Source organism: Anastrepha obliqua, chromosome 1, assembly GCF_027943255.1.
Source record: "Anastrepha obliqua isolate idAnaObli1 chromosome 1, idAnaObli1_1.0, whole genome shotgun sequence".
NCBI classification, from domain to species: domain Eukaryota; kingdom Metazoa; phylum Arthropoda; class Insecta; order Diptera; family Tephritidae; genus Anastrepha; species Anastrepha obliqua.
In genome coordinates, this window is record NC_072892.1 from 61842087 (window position 1) to 61867485 (window position 25399).

Consider the following 25399-nt stretch of genomic DNA (forward strand, 5'->3'; position numbering starts at 1 on the left):
AAACATTTAAATTTGAAGTCACATATACATACATCTACGTATGTATGTATATTTTTATTCATTCGCAGCAGTGGCCTAGTCAGCAATTGAATAAGCACAGCAGTAGGTGACGTAAAGAATTCCGATTTCAGTAGCAGAAAGTGACAAATTTTAAATTTTCTAGGTAGAAGTTTTCGTCATGCAGCTTTAGAGCCCATTCAAATTTTAGTGCACCTGCTTGGTGGTCAGGCTAAAGTGACCCGAAATTCGCATAATTTTTTTTGTTCTTGTTGTTTTGGTTTTTCTCTACTCCAAAATTTTTCCAAGAATTTTGACTAAAAAGTTTGAAATTTTTATGCAAATTTCTTGTTTTTCTTTTATTGTAGTTTTGTAAAAAGTGTAATATTTTGAGTTATATAGTTTTTAGTGTTCCACGAAGTAATAGATGGATTCGGCGCTTATTCTAGTTTTTACTGGATTCTCAAGAGATTGTACAGACAGCTCGTACAAGTTCTTTAACTATAAACATTGGTTCAGTGGCTAGTCAAACTCTAGTGTCTGGTATCATAGTGAGGATTGTGACGAATTTGGGTGAAAGAGCTAAAAATATTTTCCTAAAAAGTGCAGGCATTCACACCCTGCTGTCCTTCGTCCAACAAAGTTCGATTACTCCCAAGCTCTGTGAAACCTATTGCAAAACTTTACTTCAAATTCACTCTCTAGAAACTGAAATCTCAAATACTTTTTACATAGAACGTATCGCCAATACTTTTTATGTGGAACAATTGATTTCGAGTTTATTTTGAAAAGTAGAGGTCATCCAAAACTTTGAGAATTTCGCGATTTTTGTTTTGGAGTCTTATTTTCTTAAATTCATAACTCCGATTCTATTGGAGCTCAAACTTTTTAAAAGAATACCTATATCAAAAAAAAAAAAAATATATTTAAAAACATAGAACGTAATGGCTCTACGCATTTTTGGCATGGCTAAAAGTTTTTTCCTGTTTTATATCGAAAAAAGATATACGAATTCGATGATTTTTAGTTTCTATTGGAAATAGAAGGGATGCTTGTTCTTAACAAATTTTTTTCAAGAATTTGGCAAAAAAAAAAAAATTAATATCATAGAACGTATAGCCAATACTTTGCATATGGAAAAAAAGTCGAACAAATCAAGAAAAAACAGCTCGCATTTCTAAGTTTTTTAGTTTTTCCCTGTTTCCTAGAGCTCGAAATTTTTAACTTAAAATGTTTTTTTGAACAAAAATTTTTTTTCGACTTATATTTTTTTTTTAATAATTAAAAAATTTCTATTGTAATAAATAAATGAAATGTTTAGATCGATTCTAAAGAACTGCCGCCATCTCGTAATAATACGACCATTCCCCAGACTTCATCGTATTACTCGTAAAATTTTTCAACAAACAAAATTTTTTTAAATTAAAATATAATGCAATTTTTATTACTATCTGGAAAAGAAATTATTTTATCTCGTTTATGTGAACGAATAACAATTTCAATCCCAATAGGACTGCAGTTATTAATTTTTGAAAATTTCGAAACGATTCAGAAACAGGGGACTTAGGTTCCTTATGAGTTAAAACCAAGGGATGTTGAACGTCGTTTTTTCGTCTGTGAACAACTGCTCCAGCGGCAAAAAGGAAGGATTTTCTTCATCGTATCGTGACGGGTTATGAAAAATGGATTCATTACAGCAATCTAAAAAAATAAAGTCATGGAGACTGCCCGGTCATGCTTCTACGTCGACGTGAAGTTTATGCTATGTATTTGGTGGGACCAAGTTGGTGTTATTTATTATGAAGTGTTAAAACTAAGCGAAACCATCACTGGGGATCGGTATCAACTTCAATTGATGAGATTGAGCCGAGCGCTGCGCGAGAAGCGGCCGCAATACGCGGAGAGGCATGAAAAAGTGATTCTACATAGCATGACAGCGCTCGGCCTCACGTTGCCAAACTCGTTAAAACCTACCTGGAAACACTGAAATGGGAAATCCTACCCCACCCGCCATATTCTACAGATATTGCGCTGTCCGATTATCACCTGTTCCGATCGACGCCCCATGGTCTAGCTGACCAGCAGTTCCATTTATATGAAGACATCAAAAAATGGCTTGATCCGTGAATAGCCTCAGAAGATGAACAGTTTTACGGCTACGGTATACGAGATCTACCAGAAAGACGGGGAAAAATAGTAGCCAGCGATGGGCAGTACTTTTAATGATTCACTTGTATTGTATAAGTTGTATTTTCATCAAAAAAACAGCGAGAACTTAGTTGCGCACCTAATAGATTATTTGTGGGCTTGAGTACAATAAGAAACAAACTGAAAAAATATTTAAAAAAATTAGTAATTAATTATTCAGTTCGTTTGCGCAATTTTTTAAATTTTTTGTGAATATTTTAGAAAAAATATGCTTAAAAAAAATGTTTTGAAAAAAAAAAAATTTTTTAAATTAAATTTCCAACTACCGTATCATCTTATAGACCAAGAAGTTTACTACCGACAATATCTAGAATTGCTGAAAAATTACTGCATGATCGACTAAGCCAATTTCTGGAAAAAAGTATAATACCGGATCATCAATTTGAATTTAGAAAAAAAAACATTCGACTATCCAACAGATCCATAGAATTACAAATAAGATCCAATCTGGCCTTGAAAACAATCGTTACTGTGCGGCAATATTCTTGGACGTAGCTAAAGCGTTTGACAAAGTGTGGCACAAAGGCTTACTCCAAAAAATAAAAATAATGATACCTTTTGACTACTATCTTATCATAAAAAGCTACCTAACTGATCGAAGTTTCTATATTAAATATGACAATCAATGTTCAGATATTCATCAAATAACAGCTGGAGTTCCGCAAGGAAGCGTTCTTGGACCACTGTTATATGTTTTATTCACCGCAGACATACAAACTCCTGACGAAACTAATTCATCAATTGCTACGTTCGCAGACGATACAATACTACTGGCATCGGACAAAAGCTTAACTATCGCTACTGAAAAACTGCAGCGATACACAAACGCAGTTAAGGAATCGTTCGATAATTGGTGCCTAAAAATAAATGAAGAATAAACCGAACAGGTTATATCTACTACCAAAACAAAATTTACTGCAGTTCCAATTAAAATAAATGGCAAAGCAATTACAATTAAACCAACTACTAAATACCTTGGAATACATTTGGATTCGAAACTAAATTGGAATCACCACGTAAAGCAAAAGATCAAACAAACAAAAGAAAAACTTCGACAACTTCATTGGTTAGTCAGCACAAAATCCAGACTTAGTATACAGAACAAGCTATTATTGTACAAAGCCATTAATAAACCAATCTGGCTATATGGACTACAGGTGTGGGGAACGGGTTAAAAGTCTCATATAGTAAAAATTCAACGACAACAATCGAAGATTCTTCGAATTTTGACCATGTCTGACAGGTACACGAAAAATGATGACATCCACAGGACTTTTAATTAAATTTTTTGGAAATTTTTGTCGGTGTTTTTTGAAAAATTTGGATATGGTTTTAAATTTTTCTGAAAATTGGGTTATTTGTAGGTTTGAGAATAATTAGAAGTAAGCTAAAAAAAAATGTGTAGTTTCAAAGTTTATTCAATGTTGAAGCTTTTTAATGATAAATAAAGATATTCAATTCATTTGAACATTTTTCTAAAGTTAAGAAAAAATATTCTTAAAAAAATTGTTTTGAAAAAAAGTTTTTTCCTTAATTTTGAATTTTTTTTCTTTTTTGCTCAAAATTTTTGAGGAATTAGTTTCTCTGTGATTTCGAAAAAAAACACCATATCTCAGAGTTTTTTTTATTTTTGTCATTAATAGCTGATACTATGCTCAGTAGTTCTTGAAAGTTTCATAGTGGGATTCCATTAACTTTTCGAGTTATATTCAAATACGTACAGCGAACCACACAAAAATACAATGGGTTTGCTTACCAATACGCGTAGTAACGCTTCGATCGTTTTACAAACGGACTTAATATACGAGTACGTATGCTACGCTGCGCCAGGCCAGTATTTTACACTGATTTTTCACCAGTTCGCTATACTCGAAAAGTAATGGAAACCCTATATGAAACTTGCACGGAAGAACTAAATTTGAGTGAGCGATTCTCAGAGAGAACCAAAAAATTTTTCCCAAAACATTTTTACAAAAAAGTATAGATAGTATATTTGGATAATTAATTTTATCCTAAAAAAATAAAAAAAAAATTTAAAACTATTAAAAGAGAGTAGAAAGTATTTCGCTTCATAAAACTCCATACCGTAATTTTGAACACTGAATAAATTTGAAAATTATAAAATTGTGTTCCAAACTTTTTTCAGTTTACTTCTTAATATACGTAAGCCTGCAAATCAACCAATTTTCAGGCCAATATAAACCGAACTCCGAAGCACCTAGATCCATTAACATGGAGCCGCGCATCGGTAAGAACCCAACTGATAAGTAAGCAGCTTGAGCTTTTGATTAATTACAATGTAAGCTAGTTGAAAATCACAAATGAAATATATTTTAATGGAATATATTTGGATAAATGTATGGATTATATTATATAAAATAAAAAACTGTGCGCGCAGATATTGGGAATTTATCCCTAGAGTCGCCACAACAACTGCGACCCTTTTAAAACTGAAATAAAACAAATGCGAGGCACTCATTTGCACAAAAAAAGCCAATTGCATGTGTATGAGTGCAAACATATGCCTCATGTGCTTTATTCAATTTTTACCAGTTGAATGCGGCTTAATTTCAAACATAAAATTTAATTGTCCCATTGACTTTTCCAAATGCCAATGGCATGCAAATGCGATAACCAATACATTCACCGGCGGCATAGCACAGCATAGCACCGCATAATACAGAAAATATTGCAATAATAGAATATTTAAAAATTCAACGCACACATCCCAACCACAAGCCGGGCTACTAAATAGAATTTTGCATATTGCACTCACACATACACATACAAATTGCTTGCTCCACAAAGCCCCAACCACAACATTTCATTGAGTTTTGTGGTTTTGCGGCAAAGTACTTACTTGTAGTTCATTGGAGGAGAATTTAATTTTGAATGTGTCCGTTGCATGGAAATACAAATGCAAAATAATGACGCGTATGAACAAAGCACACCACTGTAGTAAGTAATATGTGTATGCACATTAGGGTGGGTAAGTTTTTTTTCTAAATCGTTCCATCAATGAATACATGTACAGAATGCCCAAATGGAAGCTGCCAGTTTAGCGTTCCACAGACAACGAGTTGGACGGAGAGCTCGAGGGAGCCCAAATAAACGCTAGGTTGATGAGGGCACAGCCAACTTGCGGAAAATCGGAATCACAAACTGGAAAAACGTTGTAGAGGATCGATTGGAGTGGAGAAAAGCAGTTGTAGAACCAATGGTCTGCACAAGACTGTACTGCTAATGAAGTTATTTTTTTAATTAAAACTTGTGTTTAAAAATTCTTTTTTACGAAGAATTTATTTTTGATATCGATTTTTATTTAAAAAACCCTAAAATGGCGCTACAAAGCGAATTATATGTAATTATTTAATATCGTAATAGAAAAAGTGACAACAGAGCTTTTCGGCGAACTGTACGTAGTTACCCATCCAGACTAAAATAATGTAGAGGAAGTGGAGGTGGATTGGCCATACTCTTCGAAAGACTCCCACAGGAATGCGGAGCCAAGCACTCGATTGGAACCCGTAAGGCAGTAGGAAGAAAGGACGCCCCAGGTGGCTGCAGGGAAATCTTTCGAAGAAGGCAAAGCCATCGCGAAGGATCGTGACCGTTGGAAGCGTTTTGTAGAGGCCCTATGCCCCATCAGGGAGGACAGGAATTAAGAGAGGGAAAAAGTGACTAGATTTAATTTTTTTATATGTAAATCAGAAAACAATTGAAAAAAAAAATTAACAATATTTCAAAAATTAAAAAAAAAATTCTAATCATTTTTTTACAATTAAAAACTAATTAAAACTCACTTTAAATTTTCATATTAACTAAGAATATCTTCTTTTAAAAATTCGGGAATTCTAAGAATTTTATCTGCAAGGATATGCAAATTAATTTAAATGCTTTTCAGACTAATTCAGGCCCGGTATTAGATGCTCTGATTGGTTTATGGTGTAGTGCTGTCAGAGGCTCAGTTGTGGTCAAACTCAGAAAATGAGCCCGGCAAGCACTGTTTTCGCATTTTCGGCAGGACAAAACTGCACTTTGCTCTTGGAATGCATGCATCTGTGTTTCAAGCGGAGATGTATGAAGTTCAAGAAGCGATGAATTTTGTTGTGGAAAACCGATCGAGAGGCAGATCTATATGTGTCTGCAGCGACAGCCAAGCTGCGCTCATAGCCTTAGACAGCCCCCCAACCACATCAGGGGTAGTCGAGTCCTGTAAATCCAGGCTGAACTATGTCGGTAGACATAATAGCCTGATGCTAACATGGGTCCCGGAACACGTGGGTATCATGGGTAACGAGACCTCTGATTCCTTAGCTAAAATGGGCTTGGCAGGCTGAGAGAGGCTGCATATGGACTAAACTGATGTTACATGTCATGTCCGATAGACTGTCGCAAACCCTCCTGTCATTAAGCAGAAGGGAGTGCAGACGGTTGGTTGGACTGATGACGGGCCACTTTCTGTGGGCGAAGCACATGGAAAGGTTGGGCATCTCAGACAGTGTACTCTGCTCAGCTTCTAAAGAGGAGGATGAGACGACGGACCACTCCTTGTGCGTCTGCCCCGCATTCGCTTGAATCAGGTTTGAGGTCTTTGGCACTGATGTGTTAAGAAGCCACCACCTTGGCTCCTTGGCACCACAAGATCTACTCAGATTTCTTCGGAGATCGGGTAGATTTAAAGAAAATTAAACTTACACTTGCTAGTTGTCCCGACAAAAAAAAATTAAATTAAATAACTTAATTAAAAATATTTTTATTTAGAAGTAATAACTCATTTACTCATTTAAACATATTTTTGAAATTTAGTTCCTTTTTTAATACGTGTAGTAACAGTCATTCAATACAATCACAAAATTACAATACAAAATTTAAATTAAATTTCAAATTCAACTTGGAATTATTTTATTTACGTTTTTTTTATTATTTTTTATTTTTATTTTTGTTTTTCTGTTTTTTTGTTTTTGTTTGTGATTTGTGGCAACCCATTTTTGATACCTATATTTGTTACCCATTTTGTGATATTTTACTTATTTTCGAAGTATTTCAGACAAGGTGGCAACCTTATACGAATAGTACTACATACATACACACCTGTACATATTTATTTGTTTTTTACAAAAAAAAACCTATTTTACATTTCCATAATTGCCTCTCAGTTTTCGTACTAGCAAAACATATCACCTTTTAATATTTCGAGGACTCGAAATTAACTTAAGATTTATACTCTAATGGATTTTTTCTCTTAGCATTTTATTTAAAAACCGAATTTACTAAAAATATTGTCAATTGAAAGAAAAATCGTATACTAATTACCCCACCCTAATGCTCATTCCTATATTCACCCAGATACAACTCATAAAATTTGGTTACTTCCCAGCCGGCCTTTGTTGCTGCTGTTGTTTGTTAAAGTTGTTGATGTGCAGCTCCGGTAAAACAATCGATCTACAATGACCCAGCTGCTGCACAATTTGCAACATATGCAAGCAAATATCTGAATTAGTACACATTTTCTCTAAAAGTACTCGTATGCACACATGTATGTATGTATGCATGTGTATGTATGTATAAATTTGTTCATATTGCTTTCATTAAGTATTTTGTCATAATAATTGCTGCTATCTGAATCACACATAACTGAGCAACTGTATTCTGGTGCTCTTTCGGATTTTTTTCTTTATCGTAGAGCAAGAAAAATCATTGCAAACAATGCGCCTGTAGATAGACTACCATTTCGAGGCAAATACGCAGTCACTCTCGCAGGGGAACGCTGAGTGTTCACATAAATCGCTGAGCCACTATTGAAATTTTTGCATTAAAGCTGAAGTTTTGCCATAAACTAAATAGCAATACATTCACACTAACACACACACATACATACATAGGCAATGAATGCCACAGGAAGCAACCGCTGGTGCTAGTGGCAGTTGCAGTCTAGCATGTTGCTTGCTGATAGCGGCTGGCCATTGGCCATTGACATGCAGAATGGCAAATTGCGGCCATCGCTTAGTATATGCGTGTGTGTGTTGGTGCTTGTGTGAACAAAGAGGCAATCAGTCTGCTCGCTCAAAAAGCACTGCCAGCCAGTCGGCCTAAACGTCTCGCCGTTTGCCAACAATGCCTCTGACAATTCAACCAACAAATAATTTGCAACACTGGCCGCACAAAACAAAAAGTCTAGCCTGGCGCTCGGTCTTCGATGCATTTTTGCTGGCGCTTGTGTGTGTATTGGGCTGCATCAATGGCCAGTTAGTGTTTTTGATTACACTGTCAGCTACCTTTGAGCACATTCACAATGATAACAACAGCGCTGCACTTCATTTGCCAGTGGCCCATCCCTCCACTTCCCCACAATCCGCTTCCGGCTTTGCTCTATTTCGACGTCAGCAGGCTGGTTCGCAACACTTTACTCCTCGGCATTTCTGCCGCTCATTTCATTTGCTCAGCAGCTGATGTTCGTTGCCTAGTCAGACATGCAGCCATGGTGGCGGTGAGTAGTCGGTGTGCTGGTTAGTTCGGTTGCTCATTCACTGCTCTGTGAACGACGTAAAGAGTGCAGCTATTGAAGTGTAGTAGTGGCTTTTGTTTTTCTTAATTATTGTGTCGCTTTGATAGTGATTGTTTGTTTGTTGCTTATTTTTTGATTTATTGCGCCTTTTGTTTTCATTTAACTATTTGCTTTTGTTTTGAATTATTTGTTGTGATAAATTTTATTCTTTGTTTTTAATGGACTTTCAATGGCTTTAACAAAAATATAGTGCCAGATATTTGATTTAAGCTAATGTTGATGGCTATTTTTGCAACTGAAAATTTAATTCGGCTTCGGTAATGTATTCACGAAAGAGTGTTTCAGGTCATTGACCGGAATGTCCTTCAGGATATCGGCATTAGACTCTTGGATAGACTCTACGGACGCAAAACGTTTTCCTTTAATGGCCAAATGCAATTTTTCGAATAGGCAGAAGCCACAGGGAGCCATATCAGGCGAATACGATTGCTATACAACAAACGCTTCAAAACGCTAAGATAGAAAATTGCATTTTTTTCTATTGTATTTTCTATTCATTTTCTATTTTAGCGTTTGTTGCATAGCAATCGACGAATTCGACTTGATTTTTTGACTAGAAATCGCATTTTATCTATCAATCACTCACCGTATTCGCCTGATATGGCCATCCAAAAGGCTTATACCGACATCCTGAAGGACATTGCGTTCAGTGATCTGAAACACTCTTTCGAAAAGCTTTTAGATCGCGCAAAACAGTGTATCGAGACTAGAGGGGGCTCTTTTGAATAAATAAACTCGAAGTTATCAGAACAAAGCTCGTGTCGTTTCTATTTTAGCCCAGTATTGTTTATTTTGGACTTCACCTTATATTATGCAGATTTATTGGAAAAAGTGGTGAAAAGTTTCAATGAAAAAATGTTTTCTTAAAAAAAACACATTCCCTTTATTTATCGAACACGAATTTATTCATGAGACTACCTTGACTGGTTTCTACGCTACTGTTCCTACCAGCAGAGTTTTCCAAGTCATTGCTGAATATTTTTGATCCTATCTCACGAATGGCTTGCCCGGTATCTACCTGAAGCGCTTAAACTGTTAACGGAAAAAAGTCCAACGGCTGTCAGTGTCTTCAATTTTCAGCCATAAAAATCTTACGTTTTTAGCGCTCACTGTTGGCCGAAATGGCGTTACCAGCAGCAAAATTATCGCTTTATGAAGATGCATTGACGATCACCTGCGGGTTTTCACATCCAAAAATTTTACAGTTTTCCTTGTTAGCATAGCCGCCGAGGGGAAAATGCGCTTCGTCAGAAAAGATGATTACGGCTTCATTTTAAACCTTGTACACTTTTGACGAAAGCTTTTCTCATGTGTAAAAATAATCTAGTATTTGAAACGAGCTTCTCAGTTTTGACCCGAATAAGTTATCCCGCCTCCCATACGTTCTTTTAAGGCAAAGGGTTAAAAAGCGCACTTTTAATATTGAAAGCTTGAATATCTGGAACATCATAACCTTCAAGTATTATGGACTCTACATCAGCGTCACTTCTTGGTAACACAGAATTAGGAACTTTATCTCACAAGCCATATTCACCAAGCTAAATTCCACCGGGCACCCGGCAACCATTATATGTCTTGCTTTATTGTGGTTGGTTTTCATAGCCCCTGTCTTGGCGATGTTGACCTCAAGTCCGACAGTGCGTGGTAGCGTGACTAGCCTGTCCGCATTCGCTTGCATGGCAGTGAGTTTGTGAAGGATCAAGCTGATGTCAACGGCGAAGTCCAGGTCCTCAAGATGTCTGGTGAAACTCCACACGATGCCTCTTTTGTGCAGGGTCAATCGGCTCATAACGTCGTCTACGACGATGGCGAAAAGAAGGGCTGCAGGGGACAATCTTGCGTTGGTGGTGAATGGGTCGCTGATGGGTGGCCGTTGTGAAGCACTGCCATTCCGGAGTTCTCGGAATCTGATCTGATGAAGCGGGAACTTACTTTCTACTCAAAGCCAGCCATATTGAGTCTCGTTTGATTGTGTAGCAAGCTTTTGATGGCCGGGCTTTTTATTGACGCCAATGATGTGGGGATGCAGAATTCCTGCTGAAATTTGCGGGTTGGCGATCAGTTCTGCCGTCTTCGCCCGCGGCTTTGGTGAACTTCAGCTTCTTGATTGCATCCTTGATCTCCGTTAAAGTAGAGCAAGATGTTGTTATTTTGCTGCTGGTTGTTGTGCTGCCTACTTCGAAGCTAGATTCACTGCTACGAGTGATGTTGCTAATTGGTTCAAAGTGTTCTTTCCATCTACGGATCTGGTCCTCATTGGAGGTCAGTAAAGCATCATTCAGATCGCTGATTGGCTAGTGGCTTTTACTCTGCCAATTTTCTCTTGAGCGATTTGCCTGATCGTGACATTTGTAGCTTCCCAATTTTTGTTTTGCTGATTAATAAACAGCTTCTTGCGAAATGCGTTTTTCATTTCTTTTCTAGTCGCAGCATAGCGGAGCAGCTTATATCTACGCAGCGTGTTGGTTTTGTATCTGCATTTAAGCTTGCTCTTGACGTTGCCGGTAATTAACTGGTGACCACAGCTTATGTCGGTTCCCCGACTATGGTCTATTTGGTTAGAATCGTTCCAGTGGGATGAAAAATATTAATGTGAAAAATATGAATGCGAGAAAAATTAATAGCTAATAATGGATAGCACTTTGCATAAAAATACGAACTTTCATAAAATTGTTTTTCTTTTTTGTTTTTTAATTGAAAGACAGTAAAAACATATATATTTAAATGCCAATATACTGCAGCATCAACCCCATTTGAAAACATAAAGTACATAAACTCGTATCAATTTAAATATGTATGTAAGAATTGTTCATTCAATATTCATGAAACTCGATATTTTACGTAAATAGCTTTGTTTTTTATCTTACTGCATACTTTTCTAGAACGAATTCTGACACAAAAAACTTAATTCTACAAAAATTATTTATTTATTGGTAGATGTAGTCTCAGACTGCGATGTTAAACATATTTTTAGCAAATCATCGCAAAATTTAATATTCTTGAATCACAAAACCGCGCTGGGTATTTTTATGAGAAATAAGCACATTCCACCTATTGCACCAACACCGTTACACGATTGCGATGTATGTAGGTAGTCGGCTTTCACTAGTGATAGTGTAGTGCAAGGCTATGAAAGTCAAGTTACCATGGACCACCAAACTCACAGATGTGTGAGACCTACTAGCGCTTCATTTCTTCACTACTTATACATACTCGTATACCCACGAAACGGTACGTTTATTACCCCAATGTCTAGCAAAAAGTATGGCAAGAGAGCGGAACGCGAGGTATATGGCTGTACCCGCAGTGCCACCGAATACCAACTCCATTGCGTTGGGGTACAGACAATAAACAAAAGGCGGAATATGAAAAACCCATAATTGCATTTATTATCCTGATAAAAAGCGGCAGCAGCAGCGCTGGTTGCGTACATCGCACGGATATTCGTTCAAGCCACAGAGTAGATCACCAAAATAAAAACAAAACTACTCACATATACATACACATACAGATTTGCGCTTATTCAAAGGTAAAAGTCGACACAGCATTGCAATACGGCGCTTAAAGTACGGTGGGAGGAGAGAAAGAGACACCAGTGGCGTAGAAGCTCGATAGTGTTGCATACTCGAATTACCCACCAACACTACCGCACTCTCCCATCACTTTATCATCGCTATGTGTATTAGTTGTAGCTGTTTGCTCTGTCCATGCTAGCTGAGTGCAGTCATTACGGTTTTGCGCTAGCTCCCTTGTTCTTCTTGCACTCACTTTATTATGTTTTTACCGTTTGTTTTGTTCGTAGTCGGCGGGGCTTTTGTTGCTTTTATGTTTTTAATGCTTTTTAGCTTTTGTATAAAATTGCAGTTGTCGGTCGGCAAAAACAAAAAGGAGAGAGATGGTATATATAAATGTCATAGCATAATGAGGGAGGAGCTGCTATGATCGCTGTGTAGTTGAGTAATTTTATTGTTTTTGGCATAGCCTTTTACTGTTGCTAGTGTAGCAGTTGCTGTGCACTACCATCAACATACGGTTTGTTGCTGAATAAATTTAATAATAATTGTTATTGTATAAAAACACAGAAAGCCATGGAAATTTAATGCCGACGCATATACAAAAGACTCACATAACATAATAAAAATAAAATAATAATAATAACTTGGTTGAGTGCGGCACAAAAAAATAAACCATGCAATATGGTAGCAGTTGATTTTATTACATTGAGTTGCAGTTCTCGCGCACATCAATGCAGCAACAATTTTTGCTGCTCCGGCCAGCCTTATTACACACACGCACGATCTATTTTAGTAGCTGCTGAAATGAAGTCACGCATTCCAAAGGAATATTTTGCGGGCATAAAAGAACAATAACAAGCATATTCAATAAAGTTAAAATATGTTATAATGGACAACAAAAAGCAAAATGAGCAAAATAAAGGGGTTTACAATGCGTGCGCTTGGCGGTCATCTTGGTAAAGCTACTGGGGCGGATATGGATAACTTAGCATTGTACTCGAGCAGCAGTGGATTAGTGCTGATACCTGTGAAATTTATAGGCAAACATGGGCAAGGATAAACTTACGTCTATCCAAGAATATTATAAAGCTTATTAGACTTCAAATTAGAACCTTAGTGGGGGCTCTCACAGGGCATTGTCTGATAGGAAATCACGCAAGAATGCAATTCAACACCTTTTTTCCATATGCCCTGCTCTAACCGGAAGCAAGAACCGATATTTAAGATCTTACTTCTTAATGAATATGGATAATCTATACACTTTAGGTATCATAAGCAACCTTTTACGCTTTGTCCAAAGCTCAGGATTGTTCAATCTGGAAGAGGAAATATAGCCCGGCCCTGCGGCTCATGGTTTAAGTGGCATCGTTGTTCCTATGTGCGATGCGCCTGCCAAACCTACCTACCTACGTTCCAACGGCTTTACATTTTCGATTGAAATGACTTTTGTACAAATTAGTATAGCATTTGATTGCAGACTTTTGGAAATATGTATGTAGAGTCGAAAACTATTGATGGTTCTTTAAACTAAATCAAAAGTCTCTGGTATCCATAAAAATAATATACAGATCCATTGAAAAATATACATTAAAAATGGCAACAAGTTCACGTGAATCGCTTGTTTTTCAGGTAAATTATGGTTTTTGTATATTCATTTGATGAAGCCCTGCTGCATTTTGGAAAATTGTTAATGAACAGGAAATCCTACGGCTTACTGTTTCTCTCGCCTGTAAGTATGCAATATTGAATACACTATTCGCTTATTATCTCATTCATCTGGCACATGTCCGCACCTCTCAACCGGCTTGTGAAATACTGGACACTACTTGCGAGGCTCATTGATGTTTTCTTGTTTTGCTTTTTGAAGGTGTGATAATTCACAAAAGCGGTCCAGTCTTTTGCCTACATAAGCTTGTCGGGCTGACGTGGCGCACCGTGTGTATACATCCATTTAACTGAAACCAATGTGATAACTGCTTGGATGCAGACATTTATAGCGGAGTGTTTCAGAAAGCTATAAAATTCAATTAAATGAAATTCTCTAAAAAAAAGTAGAAACGTCGAGTAAAAAATGCAATTGCACTCAACTCGTATTAAATGATTATATGCACGACACCTGCTCCACAACATTTCTGTGACATCAGCTGGCCAAAACACAAAAACGTACCTCAAAAGCAAGTATAGGGTGTGCTACTAAGCCTGACTATTTTGAAATTAAAAAAAAAGTCTATTATGTATCTAAAAAGTGTAAATAATTTTATTATATTACTTAGGAGCATAGACATAGCGTCTGCTTTCTTGCCATAAATTTAGATGCGCACCTCGACGGTTTACTGTTTACACAGTGTTTCAACTATAAGCAGGTAGGTGGAAAAAATTCATGGTGGGAGCTAACCTGAAATACAAAATTTAACATCTGAAGGAAACTGTAAAATGCATAATACAAAATTTCACATAATTTACAAGCTCGAATGGTTTATTTCCAAAGAAACGATACAATCGTTGCGACATCGGCAAATCAGTTTAGTTACTGTAAATAAAAATATAAAAAAATATTAAACAAATAAAAATATAAAAAAAACCCGTTCATCTTTATTTTGATATTTCTTCAGCACTAATAAGTTTTATAATAGTCTCACGTGAAAGTATTTATCGCTTACTTTGTACTTTTTTCGCTTTTTGAATAAAAAAATATATTTGGAGTAAATTATTAGTAAAAAAAATGTGAATACTGGTTCGTCAGATCTTGAAATTAGATGCATGTTTTTAAAAATTTTGTGCAGTTTCCGAATATACAGGTAAATAGACACATAGATTAATTTAATTTTCACAAAAAATCTGACAAAACTATTTATAGTATTTTTTACTTCATTTATATGAACTTTCGGCAATGACTTTAAACGTCGTCTGCCAGAAAAATTTGGTAAAAATTTACTTACACAACTATGCACTTAAATAGACTTGCCATAAATTCGCAGAGAAAAGTTTCGTAACAAATTTTTGCTTTTGTTCGTATGCATTGTCAACTCATAAATTATACTCAATTTAACTTGTTAACAATGGAGAAATAAGAAAATTTTCACTGTTGAAGAAATTTTTAATAAGCAAAATGGCAAAATCTGTGCTAAAACTTCTAAAGACGCAAAAAATGTTCTGGAAGTGTTCAGCGTGGCCACCGTTCAGCCTCGGTAATGGTTTGGTGGGAGTGTCAGGGCGTTACATCTCTTCATTTCTGCGAAAAAGGGGTTAAGACCAGGGAAAAAGTGCACCAAGAGGACGGCGTGGTGAAGCAGTTGAGCAGTAATCTTTCCAGTGGGGAGCGTTGGATCTCCCAGCAAGATTCCGCTCTAGCCTATAAGGCAAAAACCACCCAACAGTGGGTAAAAAATTAATTTTCTGGGTTCATAGCCGCAAAAGATTGGCCGTCTGGAAGACCAGATCTGAATCCACTGGACTACAGTTTGTGATCAGTATTCCAGAATATGGCCTGTCGAAGATCTCACAGAAATTGGGAGAGTCTCAAATAGTTTTTGGTTCGAGCAGCGACGTCAATATCCATGGAAACCGTGCATGCTGCAAATACCTCTCAATGGCCTAATCGTTTGAAGGCTTGTGTAAAAGCCAATGGTGACCATTTCGAATGAAAATTAAACTTTTTGTTTTTAATACTTACATGATTAAATAAAGTAGCTGCATTAAACAAAATTATTACAATTTCATATGGCAGGACTAAGTATGATATATACTATGAGTAGTAGTGATAACCAAGAAGTCGACTACTCATTCCCTAAACCTACCTTTAACAGACTCTTCAAGTCTAATACCCCGTCAAGAAGAGAGTGACAAACTCAAAGACAATGGCGAAGAGGGAAATAAATATCTGCACGGATGGATCCAACTTCCAAATAAAAGCAACTGAGATCGAAGGTTGCTCAGGAATGCCTGGCAGCTCGAAACATTATTAGCACCGTCTTCAGCCATATATGGGTTCCGAGACATAGAGATGTTGAAGGAAACTGCAAGACCGATGAGCTAACCAGAAAGGGTACTAATCATCCACTGCTTGTAAACAGAGGCAATATTCGAATTTTTATGGCAACTTCCAAATTAAGAATGCCAAATAATATTCTCCATGAGGCCAATAGGATATGGAGAGAAGAAAATATTAGGCTAATTTGGCCACAAATAGATAAGAAAATATCAGGAGTATTATTCAACCTCTCAAGAGAAAACATCTCAAAGGTCGTGGCTGGTGTCACGGGTCAGTGACTTGTGTCAACGGTCCGTGGCTGTTAGGTAGGCACTCTTATGGGGTACAAGTATTTTTGCATGAATACTGCAGAAGTTGTAGAGACGAGGAAGAGGAAGAAACAGTAGAACACCTTCTCTGTAATTGTCCAGCCTTAGCTAGGAGTGGAGCAAGGTTGCTAGAAAGATGCCATTTTGACTCTCTTTGACTCTCTATCCGGTGCTGAGATAAAACCTATCCTACGCTTGATAGGACAGTCCAACTGGTTCCATGACAATGGATCATGTTACACAGTGGTACCACAACGGAGCTACTCGTACTTGGCCTAAACGAGTTGGCTACTCTAAGCCTAACTTTTACTTTGAGTTACAAAGCAATTTTAAAACCGTTGACATCGTTTTTCCCGATTTTTATTATTTAAAATATGAACATTATTTGAATTGTGAAATTTTTCAGCAAAAGAGCGATATTTTCATGGTGGAAAATTGGCAACGTCGCTGCGTGATATAACGCAAGTTTCGAATTGTCTCCACAAAGCGCACACCACTTTAGCAGTGAATTTTAACAATTTTTCCGCCTTGGCAGTTCGTGCAATTCTCCATCACAAAATTTCAATAATCAATAATAATGACACAGGTCAATAAAGGTGACTTGAGAATAAGGTTGACTGACGTAAAAAAAAAACAATTCAACTCAAAGTAGCTGTTCCTAATTGGACGCCCATTACTTTATAATACAGAAAAAGTCTATCGCAGCGAGCGAAGTGTAGTATCATTGCATCCACCAAATAGCAAAAAACAGAAAATATATGAAATATTATGTATCAAGTTTTTGTATTAAATTCTATAAGCTTCATAAAAAGCCAGAGCATGCAAAACAGGTATATGTACGTTCGTAAGAACTCACTTACCTTAAAAACAGCCGAAGTGAAGAAAAACGGCAGCAAAATGAATACGACACCGGAAAGCACAATTTGCAAATTCAATTCAGCCACCGGCTCAATTTTCCACGATATCAGCGAGCAGCCTGGCCAGCAGGAGTTGTTAATGATGACAGCATATGACGATAGAAATGATGTTACACAAACACGCACGTACGCAATTGCAGAAAAACAGTAGAGGTTTAGCAAACGGGAAATATGGAAAGCAATAAAAAGAAAGAAGTCACGATTATAAAAAATTCCATAAATTACATCAAATGTGTTCATTCAAGTTCGAGTATATGCGTGTGTAAGTATGCGCATACATATGTATATATTTATAGAAAATTTTTAAATCGTTTATTTTTTGTCTGCTCATGTAATTTGTTGCTTTGTCATGTTGAGCTAATGAAACTTTTACGACGCAGCCTATTTGACAAGTATTAGGGTGCGACAATAAAAAAGTTGTAATTTTACACCGGAATCATAAAATGTATTGAATCTTAAGACTTCCGTTAAAATATTATATTTCGGAAATGTAAAGGGTTTTCCAGTAACAGGTGTTATTTTGAATTGGATTGCGCTATCGAGAGAAGATTAACGATTTTTTATGGCCGGAATTGCATGGTATTGATCTGGACAACATTTATTTTCAACAAGACGGCGCTACGTGCCACACAAGCAACGAAACCATTGATCTTTGACGGGAAAAGTTTCCAGACTGTGTTATTTATCTCTCGAAGAGGTGATTACAATTGGCCACCGAGATCTTGTGATTTAACACCTTGTGACTTTTTTCTTTGGGGCCAAGTGAAAGAGAAGAGTCTACGCCAACAGCCCAGGGTCGATTCAAGACCTCAAAGATGGAATTCGTGAGGCTATCGAGGATATAGGACAGCCACTTTCCAATTCGGCTATGGAAAGTTTCATGAAAAGGATATTGTCCTGTAAGCGTGGTCGTGGTGGTCATTTGCTTGATGTTATTTTCCACTATGAACGGCTTACCTTCCTCTTCATAATGTAAATAACATCCCATCATTTATATTAAAAAATGGCATAATTCTTTGAATATCAAAATACACCTCTTATTGGAAAACCCTTTATAAAGATTTATGTGAGCTTGAAAATACCTCCAAAAACCGAGATGCTTGAAAAGAAAATTAGTTAAATTTTTTTTTTCAAAAAATCGGCTCATGTTTTAAGATAGTTAAAGCTTATAAACTCGGCATAAAAATGTTTAAACATTTTTTCAATGGAAACAAAATACTGACATATTTGGAGCTCCTTTGGAATAGACCCGGCCCACGTAAATCTTGAAAAAATATTTTTCCAAAATATTTTGGCAGAAGTCTTCAAATATAATCAATTTTACAATTGTGATGAAAAAACAATATAATTTTTTTTAATGAGACTCATTAAGGTGGCGCAAAATTAATCACCCTATCGGAAGATTTATAATTTTTTCAAATGAATCATATCTTACACCTGTAAACTTGTCAACCACAATAAAAACGACAAATAATAGTTGACGGGCGCCAGGCGGAATACGTCGAAAGCTTCTACTCCTTCGGCTCCACTATGACAGTAGACGGCGGAGCAGAGGAAGTTGTCAACTGCAGCCAAAATAAAACAAACAAAAAAACACACAAAGCAGGTTTTCGCGCGAATGGATACAGTATGGACAAGTTCGCAAATCTCCAGACGCACTAAGCTACGAATATTCAGTATTGTTGTACGGAAGTGAAACATGGCTGGTATCTAAACTCTTCACACAGAGGCTACAATCTTTCGTCAACAAATGCCTCCGCATCATCTGTAAAGTATTCTGGCCGCACGTCGGCAACGACGCTATGTGAAGATCAACGAATGAGGAACCCATCCTACGTCAAATCAAACAAAGGATGTGACAATCACAGGTCATACGCTTAGAAAACCACCAGATAGCATTACGAGAATGGCTCTGGACTGGAACCCGCAAGGGAGCAGTAGTCACGGTCGGCCGAGGAATACTTGGCGAAGGACGATTTACGAGAGCTAGCAGATTCCGACATCACATGCGCAAAAACAAAAATCCCGAACCGTGTACGATGGAAGAGTTCTGTCGAAGCCCTATGCTCGAGCGAAGTGAACGAGGAAAAAAAACTAGACAGCTGCAGTATACAAACAGACAAAAAATGGGGTGCATAAAGGTCAAAATAAAGATTTTCATCACTCACTGGAGAAATTGGCGCCTTCACGTAGTGAGTGAAATATTATATACAGGGTGCACGATATGAAGTGCTACGAACTTCACACTGCTTGTATCCGTAAAACAGCTCATGACATCAACGTCAAAATTGTTCTAATGACAGTTCAATATATTGTTTATAAGCCATCAAAAGCATTTGCGTCTCAGTTTTGTTGAATTTGATTTTTTTCTGTGATGGAATTCAAACGTAATAGTGTGATTGCGTTATATTTAGCTGGAAAATCACAACCAACCATTGTTCGTGAGCTCAGTCACCTCAAAGTGAAGAAAATGTTTGTGTATCGCACTATAAAGCGTTACAATGATACTGCAAAACGCTATGGAGGTGGACCAATAAAAACCACAACAACGCCAGAAATGGTTCGGAAAGTGAAGGCTCGACTTGAACGAAATCCACGTCGAAGTGGAAAAAAATGGCCAAAGAACTGAAGATATCGCAAGACAGAATTCGACGCATATTGAAAAATGAGCTCAAGGTCAAGGCTTACAAGTTCAAAAAAGCACACGATCTTTCACCCCAGCAAAAAAAAGTTCGGTGCGAAAGAGCAAAAGAGTTGTTGCGCTTGCATGAACGTGGCGAATTTCCTAACATTGTGTTTTCTGATGAAAAAAATTTCCCAATTGAGCAGTTCATAAACACTCAAAACGATTGTGTTTACTTAACCGAACGCTCATACGAGAATTTGAGCCTACGTATGGCCACTCGAAGCAATTTTCCATCGCAAGTAATGGTTTGGGCCGCAGTGATCGCTGATGGACGCTCTCCAATCGTTTTTATCGAGCCTGGTGTCAAAGTGAATGCAACTTATTATCGGAAAAATATTTTAGAAGCTGCTTTAGAGCCGAAGACACGCAAACATTTCGGTCGTAGACATTGGACTTTCCAACAGGACTTGGCACCGTCTCATAAAGCTCGTGTGAACCAAGAATGGTTAAAAAATCATGTTCCACACTTCATTTCGTCTACACAATGGCTTTCGAATTCGCCAGACGCAAATCCGATGGACTATTCCATCTGGTCCATTTTGGAGAGCAAGGTGAGGACTAAAAAATATGCCAGTATGGATGCGCTGAAAAAAGCGATTATACGAGAATGGGCCAAAATACCTCAAGATCACATTCGTGCAGCATGCAACTAATTTTTGACCGTTTGAAGGCTATAGTCCAGGCAAAAGGTGGTCATATCGAGCTAAAGTGTATATATGTTAAAATTGTAATCATTTTTATACAATTTTGTCTTTGAAATCAATAAAAACTAATTTCACACAAAAAAGTTATGGTGTTTTTAATAGGTAACACTTCATATCGTTCACCCTGTATATAACAGCTGATATGGCTTCCAGTACACACGGGTTTTTTACCTGGGAACGAAGTAGCGAATGTTTTGACTTGAGAACATTATTAAATAAGACCAGAATCCGTGTTAGTAAGACACTAGCCCTTCCTTGCTGCGATACAACACGGCGTTAAAGGGGAGATTAAAAGCGAAGAACTAAGGCTAAGAGACGTAAGCTGTCACCAAAATGTGTGTCAATGCCAGGTGGGCCTAACTGTGGGTGGATTTAATCAAAAGTAATCTGGTTGATAGATCTCACATAGCCCACAAGGGTCCTTAGTATTACCAGTTGAAGTAGTGTTAAACATAGTTCGTGATACATATTTGGACAGTGGCGAAGGAAGTTACATGCATCGTTCTGAACCAATTCTATTTTAGCTGCGTGAAATGAAGTAAGACAATGTCCCATCAGTACTTCAACCAATATTTTACATTTCCTTCTTTGGGAGTGATAGAATAAAATTGGTTGTTTTCGTGTTGCAAGTTCATAGTATTATTTTGGGAGATCGAGGCTTCCCATATAGACTGTGTTTCCAGCGTTAGTTCCTCGTCTAGTTCCGTCTTTAACATTGAGAGTGAGGGATATATGCTCGACGCACTCATCCTAGGCAACCGGGTGCCTGTCTTAGCAAGCTCGTCAACTATCTCCTAATCCTCCTTAAGGCCCACCTCCATTAGGACCAAGTGGGTGCAAGCTCATCAGCTCTCTCCGCTACCCTCCCTAAGGACCAACCGAAAATGCTCACTGATATTCTTACAGGCCTAGGATGGGAATATTATCCGCTACGTTCCAACGACAGTCGGTTCTGCTTTACCGAAACGACCCAGATTTTAACCAGCCAAAGAGTATAATTTCCCGTACACGTATGGAGAATTTTTATGATGCTAAAACAACAATATCTGTGGAGTCCTGTAGTTTCTGTGTCCAAACCCCAGCAACTCCAACAAAAAACTTCTTCTCGATTGTGATGCTATAGTGCGAAGGAGGACTAGATATCTCAGTCGGATGCGGTCGGCAGAGAGCACATGCGCTCAGCGCAACCCAGCTCTATCTTAGGTTTATTGAAAGAATTGGGCTTGGACGAGGTACTGTGATGTGCTGAGGGCAGAAAAGGTCGTTAAATCGAAGTGCATTCATTTACTTTTTCAAACATAGTTTCATACGTGTTTTTCCAGAAAATTTAAAACAACATGCGACCAACTTAGGAGAACTTCAGTATACTGCAAAAAAAATTGTATTGTTTAGGGGCAGACACCAAAAGGCCTAACATTTTACTGCTCTTCCTCTTTCATAATTCTTACTGTTGCACAGCAATATAAACTTTAATATATCCACAAACCCGTCTTTGCAAAGGAGCAAACGCAGCGACAATCATAATTGGGATATCGGAAAGTAACGATGGTGAAGTGAATTTTACTGTATCTGATATATGATTTCGCAACACTAATTGACAAAATATAATCTTGATTTTGTTGTGCTTCGAGCTAAATGTTCCTCTGCTGCCTTACCTCTGGCATTACATTTAAGATCAACTCACTCCCACCACTAAATCAATACAGGAAACCCCTAAAACTATGCTTCGTGACCGTCACTTTCGTTTCGCAGGTAAATAAATTTAAAACAAGCGATGTGGTCGACAGCAAACCCACCACATTTTATTACTAGTATTTATTTGTGTATGAGTCTTGTTGCACATATGTTGTAGTTACTTACCAAGGAACCGATAGGCGCCATGTACGGCCAAATAGCCTTGGAATAGCGTCAGCAAAACGCCATACCAAATGGACCACAACGAATTCAAATGTAAGTAATTGTTGTGATCCAGATGTGCTCCCGGGTGCATCAGCATGTTGTGGTAATTGTTGGCATGTTTACGCTTCGAATTCATGTATTTCTGTGGAAAATGTTGTTGTTGCGGTTGTATAGATTGTGGCGGTGGTGGTGGTGGCAACGGCACAGAATGATGCTGCTGCTGCTGATGATGATGGTGATGCTGATGTTGATGTTGATGCTGATGCTGATGATGATGGCTATTGCTGTGACTCTGATTGTGGCTGCTGCTGCTCACATTCGTTATAACAGAATTCGAGATACTCGAATTCAGGCTAGGCGTAGGGCACGTCTTACCCATCGAACTGTTGCACTTTGCGTGTGTGTGGGGTGGCCACTGTTACAGTGTGCAGCAGTGAAAAAATTTTAGTAATAGTAGTCGTTTTTTTCTATTGTTGTTGTTGTACGCCGCTATTGCGCTCACAGGAGGCTCTTGAGCCAACAACAATAGCTGTGCAAATCAGTGCAACTGTGGTGGTAAGTCATGCGTTCGTTGAGTACCAGTTTATTGCGTGCGCGCCCAAGGACTCTCTTGGCTGGTGGGTGGTGGAGCAGTAAAGTCAACGCTTATGAATTTGTGTGCTGTGGCGTGAGTGGAGAATATGTTGTAGGCATGCACGAGCAAATTTGAGTTTTTTCCTTTTTCCCCCGACTGTTTTGATTTTTTTTTTGTTTTTTGCTTTTGCTCTTGGCTCTATTGTATAAGCCTTCGCTGTTGATTTTCAATTAAAATGTTATTCTGTCAATTCGTTTGCTGTTGCTGTTTTTTACTGCTACTGCGTTTGACATATTGCCATTGTCATAATATTGACTGTAAATGGTAATAGTTTCTTTTTTCTACCAATCACTTGTTTAAGTTGCCGTTATTCGTGTTTGTTTTTCTTTTTTGTTTTTTGTTGTGAAATACACTTGCCTTAGTTGCGCAATGCTACAAAATTCTCTCGAGCGTTCTGTTGTTGCTCTTCTGATGCTTCAAATTTTATGTGTAATTTTTTTGCTCCTAGGCATTATTATTTATTTATTGGCATCAACAAGCCTCGTCATCAGCAGTGTTGCTCCGCATGAACACAGAGTGAGGCATCCAACAATATTTTCTTATATACGAGCGAAATTTTGTCGAAACTTTCACGGGCGGCTGCAGGTATCTAAAACAAAGAATAAACATCAAATGCTGATAAATAAATAATCAAATCGAAAGAGTCAAAAATTTAACACAGAATATACAGAAAATGATCCTTAATTTAGCAGAACTTATAGTAAATATGTTAAATTCGGATACAATTTACGTACGAAAAATCAATTTCAAATAATTAATTCGGTTCGAATTTTGAGAGTTAAGGTTTGTTTAGGACGCTCCAAGTCATCTCTTCATTTCATAAATTTGACGAGAATTGTTGAGAATTGCTTTTCGTTGCCTAAGCCTCTTCTAAAGGGTGATCAACTTAGAGGTGTCGGACTTAAATTGAAATAAAACAACGCCAATTCAAATTGATTGGGCAATCTTTATTATTTTTTTGTAGAACCATTCATGACATTCATTTTTTAAAGGTAATATTTTATAAATGTTGGTGGAAACTGCGCCATAATTCAGCCATCCGTAAATACCAATTTTGAATGACTCGCTGAATGAAGGAGCACTTCGGTCGGCATCTCGTAAACAACTTTAGTAATGTTGGTTTTCAGGGAGCAGATACCTGTAAACGGCCATATTTTCCCTGATTTTCATTAAAATTATTTAAAATGAAGAAGTCTATATATTTTTTTTCAAAATTGGCATACAGTTTATTTATACATTAAAATAAAATAATTTTTTTTTTTTATTTTAAATACAATATAAATTTCTTTTTTTATTTTAATCATTTAAAATGGCGGATGTACACTCAATTCTTCCAGGAAGGTCGCAGCGGGGCTTCTCAATCGGCGGGAATTGTGGCATCGGCGTCAGTGACCTGAATACAAAAAACCAAAAAAATTTTTTGCTAATTAACGTCATAATTTTTATATGAATTAAACAAAAATGAAAAAAAATCATGGAATAAAATGCTTAAAAAAAAACACGAATTTTGGGGCGAATTTTCCTACTATTTTTGCTTCGAAAAAATTATTCTTTCCAATTGTAAATCCACATTTATCTGTTAACTGTAATTCACATTTACTTCATCATAAAAAAGATGTGTGCAAAATTTCAGGGAGATTGGTCAATAACTTTTCGAGTTATCGTGTACGCCAATTTGAAAAATATATTGTAGTTTTGAGAAAAACTCGTCTAAAGTCGGCAACGTAACTATACCACTCACAGCGCTCGAGCGCAAAGAATAGAGTCGTCACGGTTGACGTATATGTATAAGAAATACTTAAATTTACGTTCTAAAATTTTTTTGACATATTCTTAAAGGATTATATTAACATTTTATGAAAACAAATTTTTGTTTTTTCGAAATTTCACAGGTATCCGCCCCCTTCAATACGTCAATCGAAGCTGGTTTATCCACAAAGCATTTAGACTTTACATACCCCCACAAATAAAA

At 37.2% G+C, this 25399-nt stretch overlaps 1 protein-coding gene across 4 annotated transcripts in view; it reads right to left on the reverse strand.

The window, feature by feature from the left end:
* Window positions 1–25399, reverse strand: part of LOC129249815 (protein tincar) — a 169532-nt gene that overhangs the window by 88990 nt on the left and 55143 nt on the right. For 3 of the 4 annotated variants that reach the window (XM_054889484.1, XM_054889477.1, XM_054889469.1), the window contains exons 2-3: window positions 22755–24016; window positions 17448–17563 (exon numbers count right to left, since the gene is read on the reverse strand). In XM_054889484.1, coding sequence (XP_054745459.1) covers window positions 17448–17563; window positions 22755–23172 — 534 coding nt within the window. In that variant the 5' untranslated portion in view covers window positions 23173–24016. Of the gene's footprint in view, window positions 1–17447; window positions 17564–17729; window positions 17784–22754; window positions 24017–25399 lie in introns of those variants that run through there. The other variant, XM_054889494.1, reaches the window with a different exon arrangement.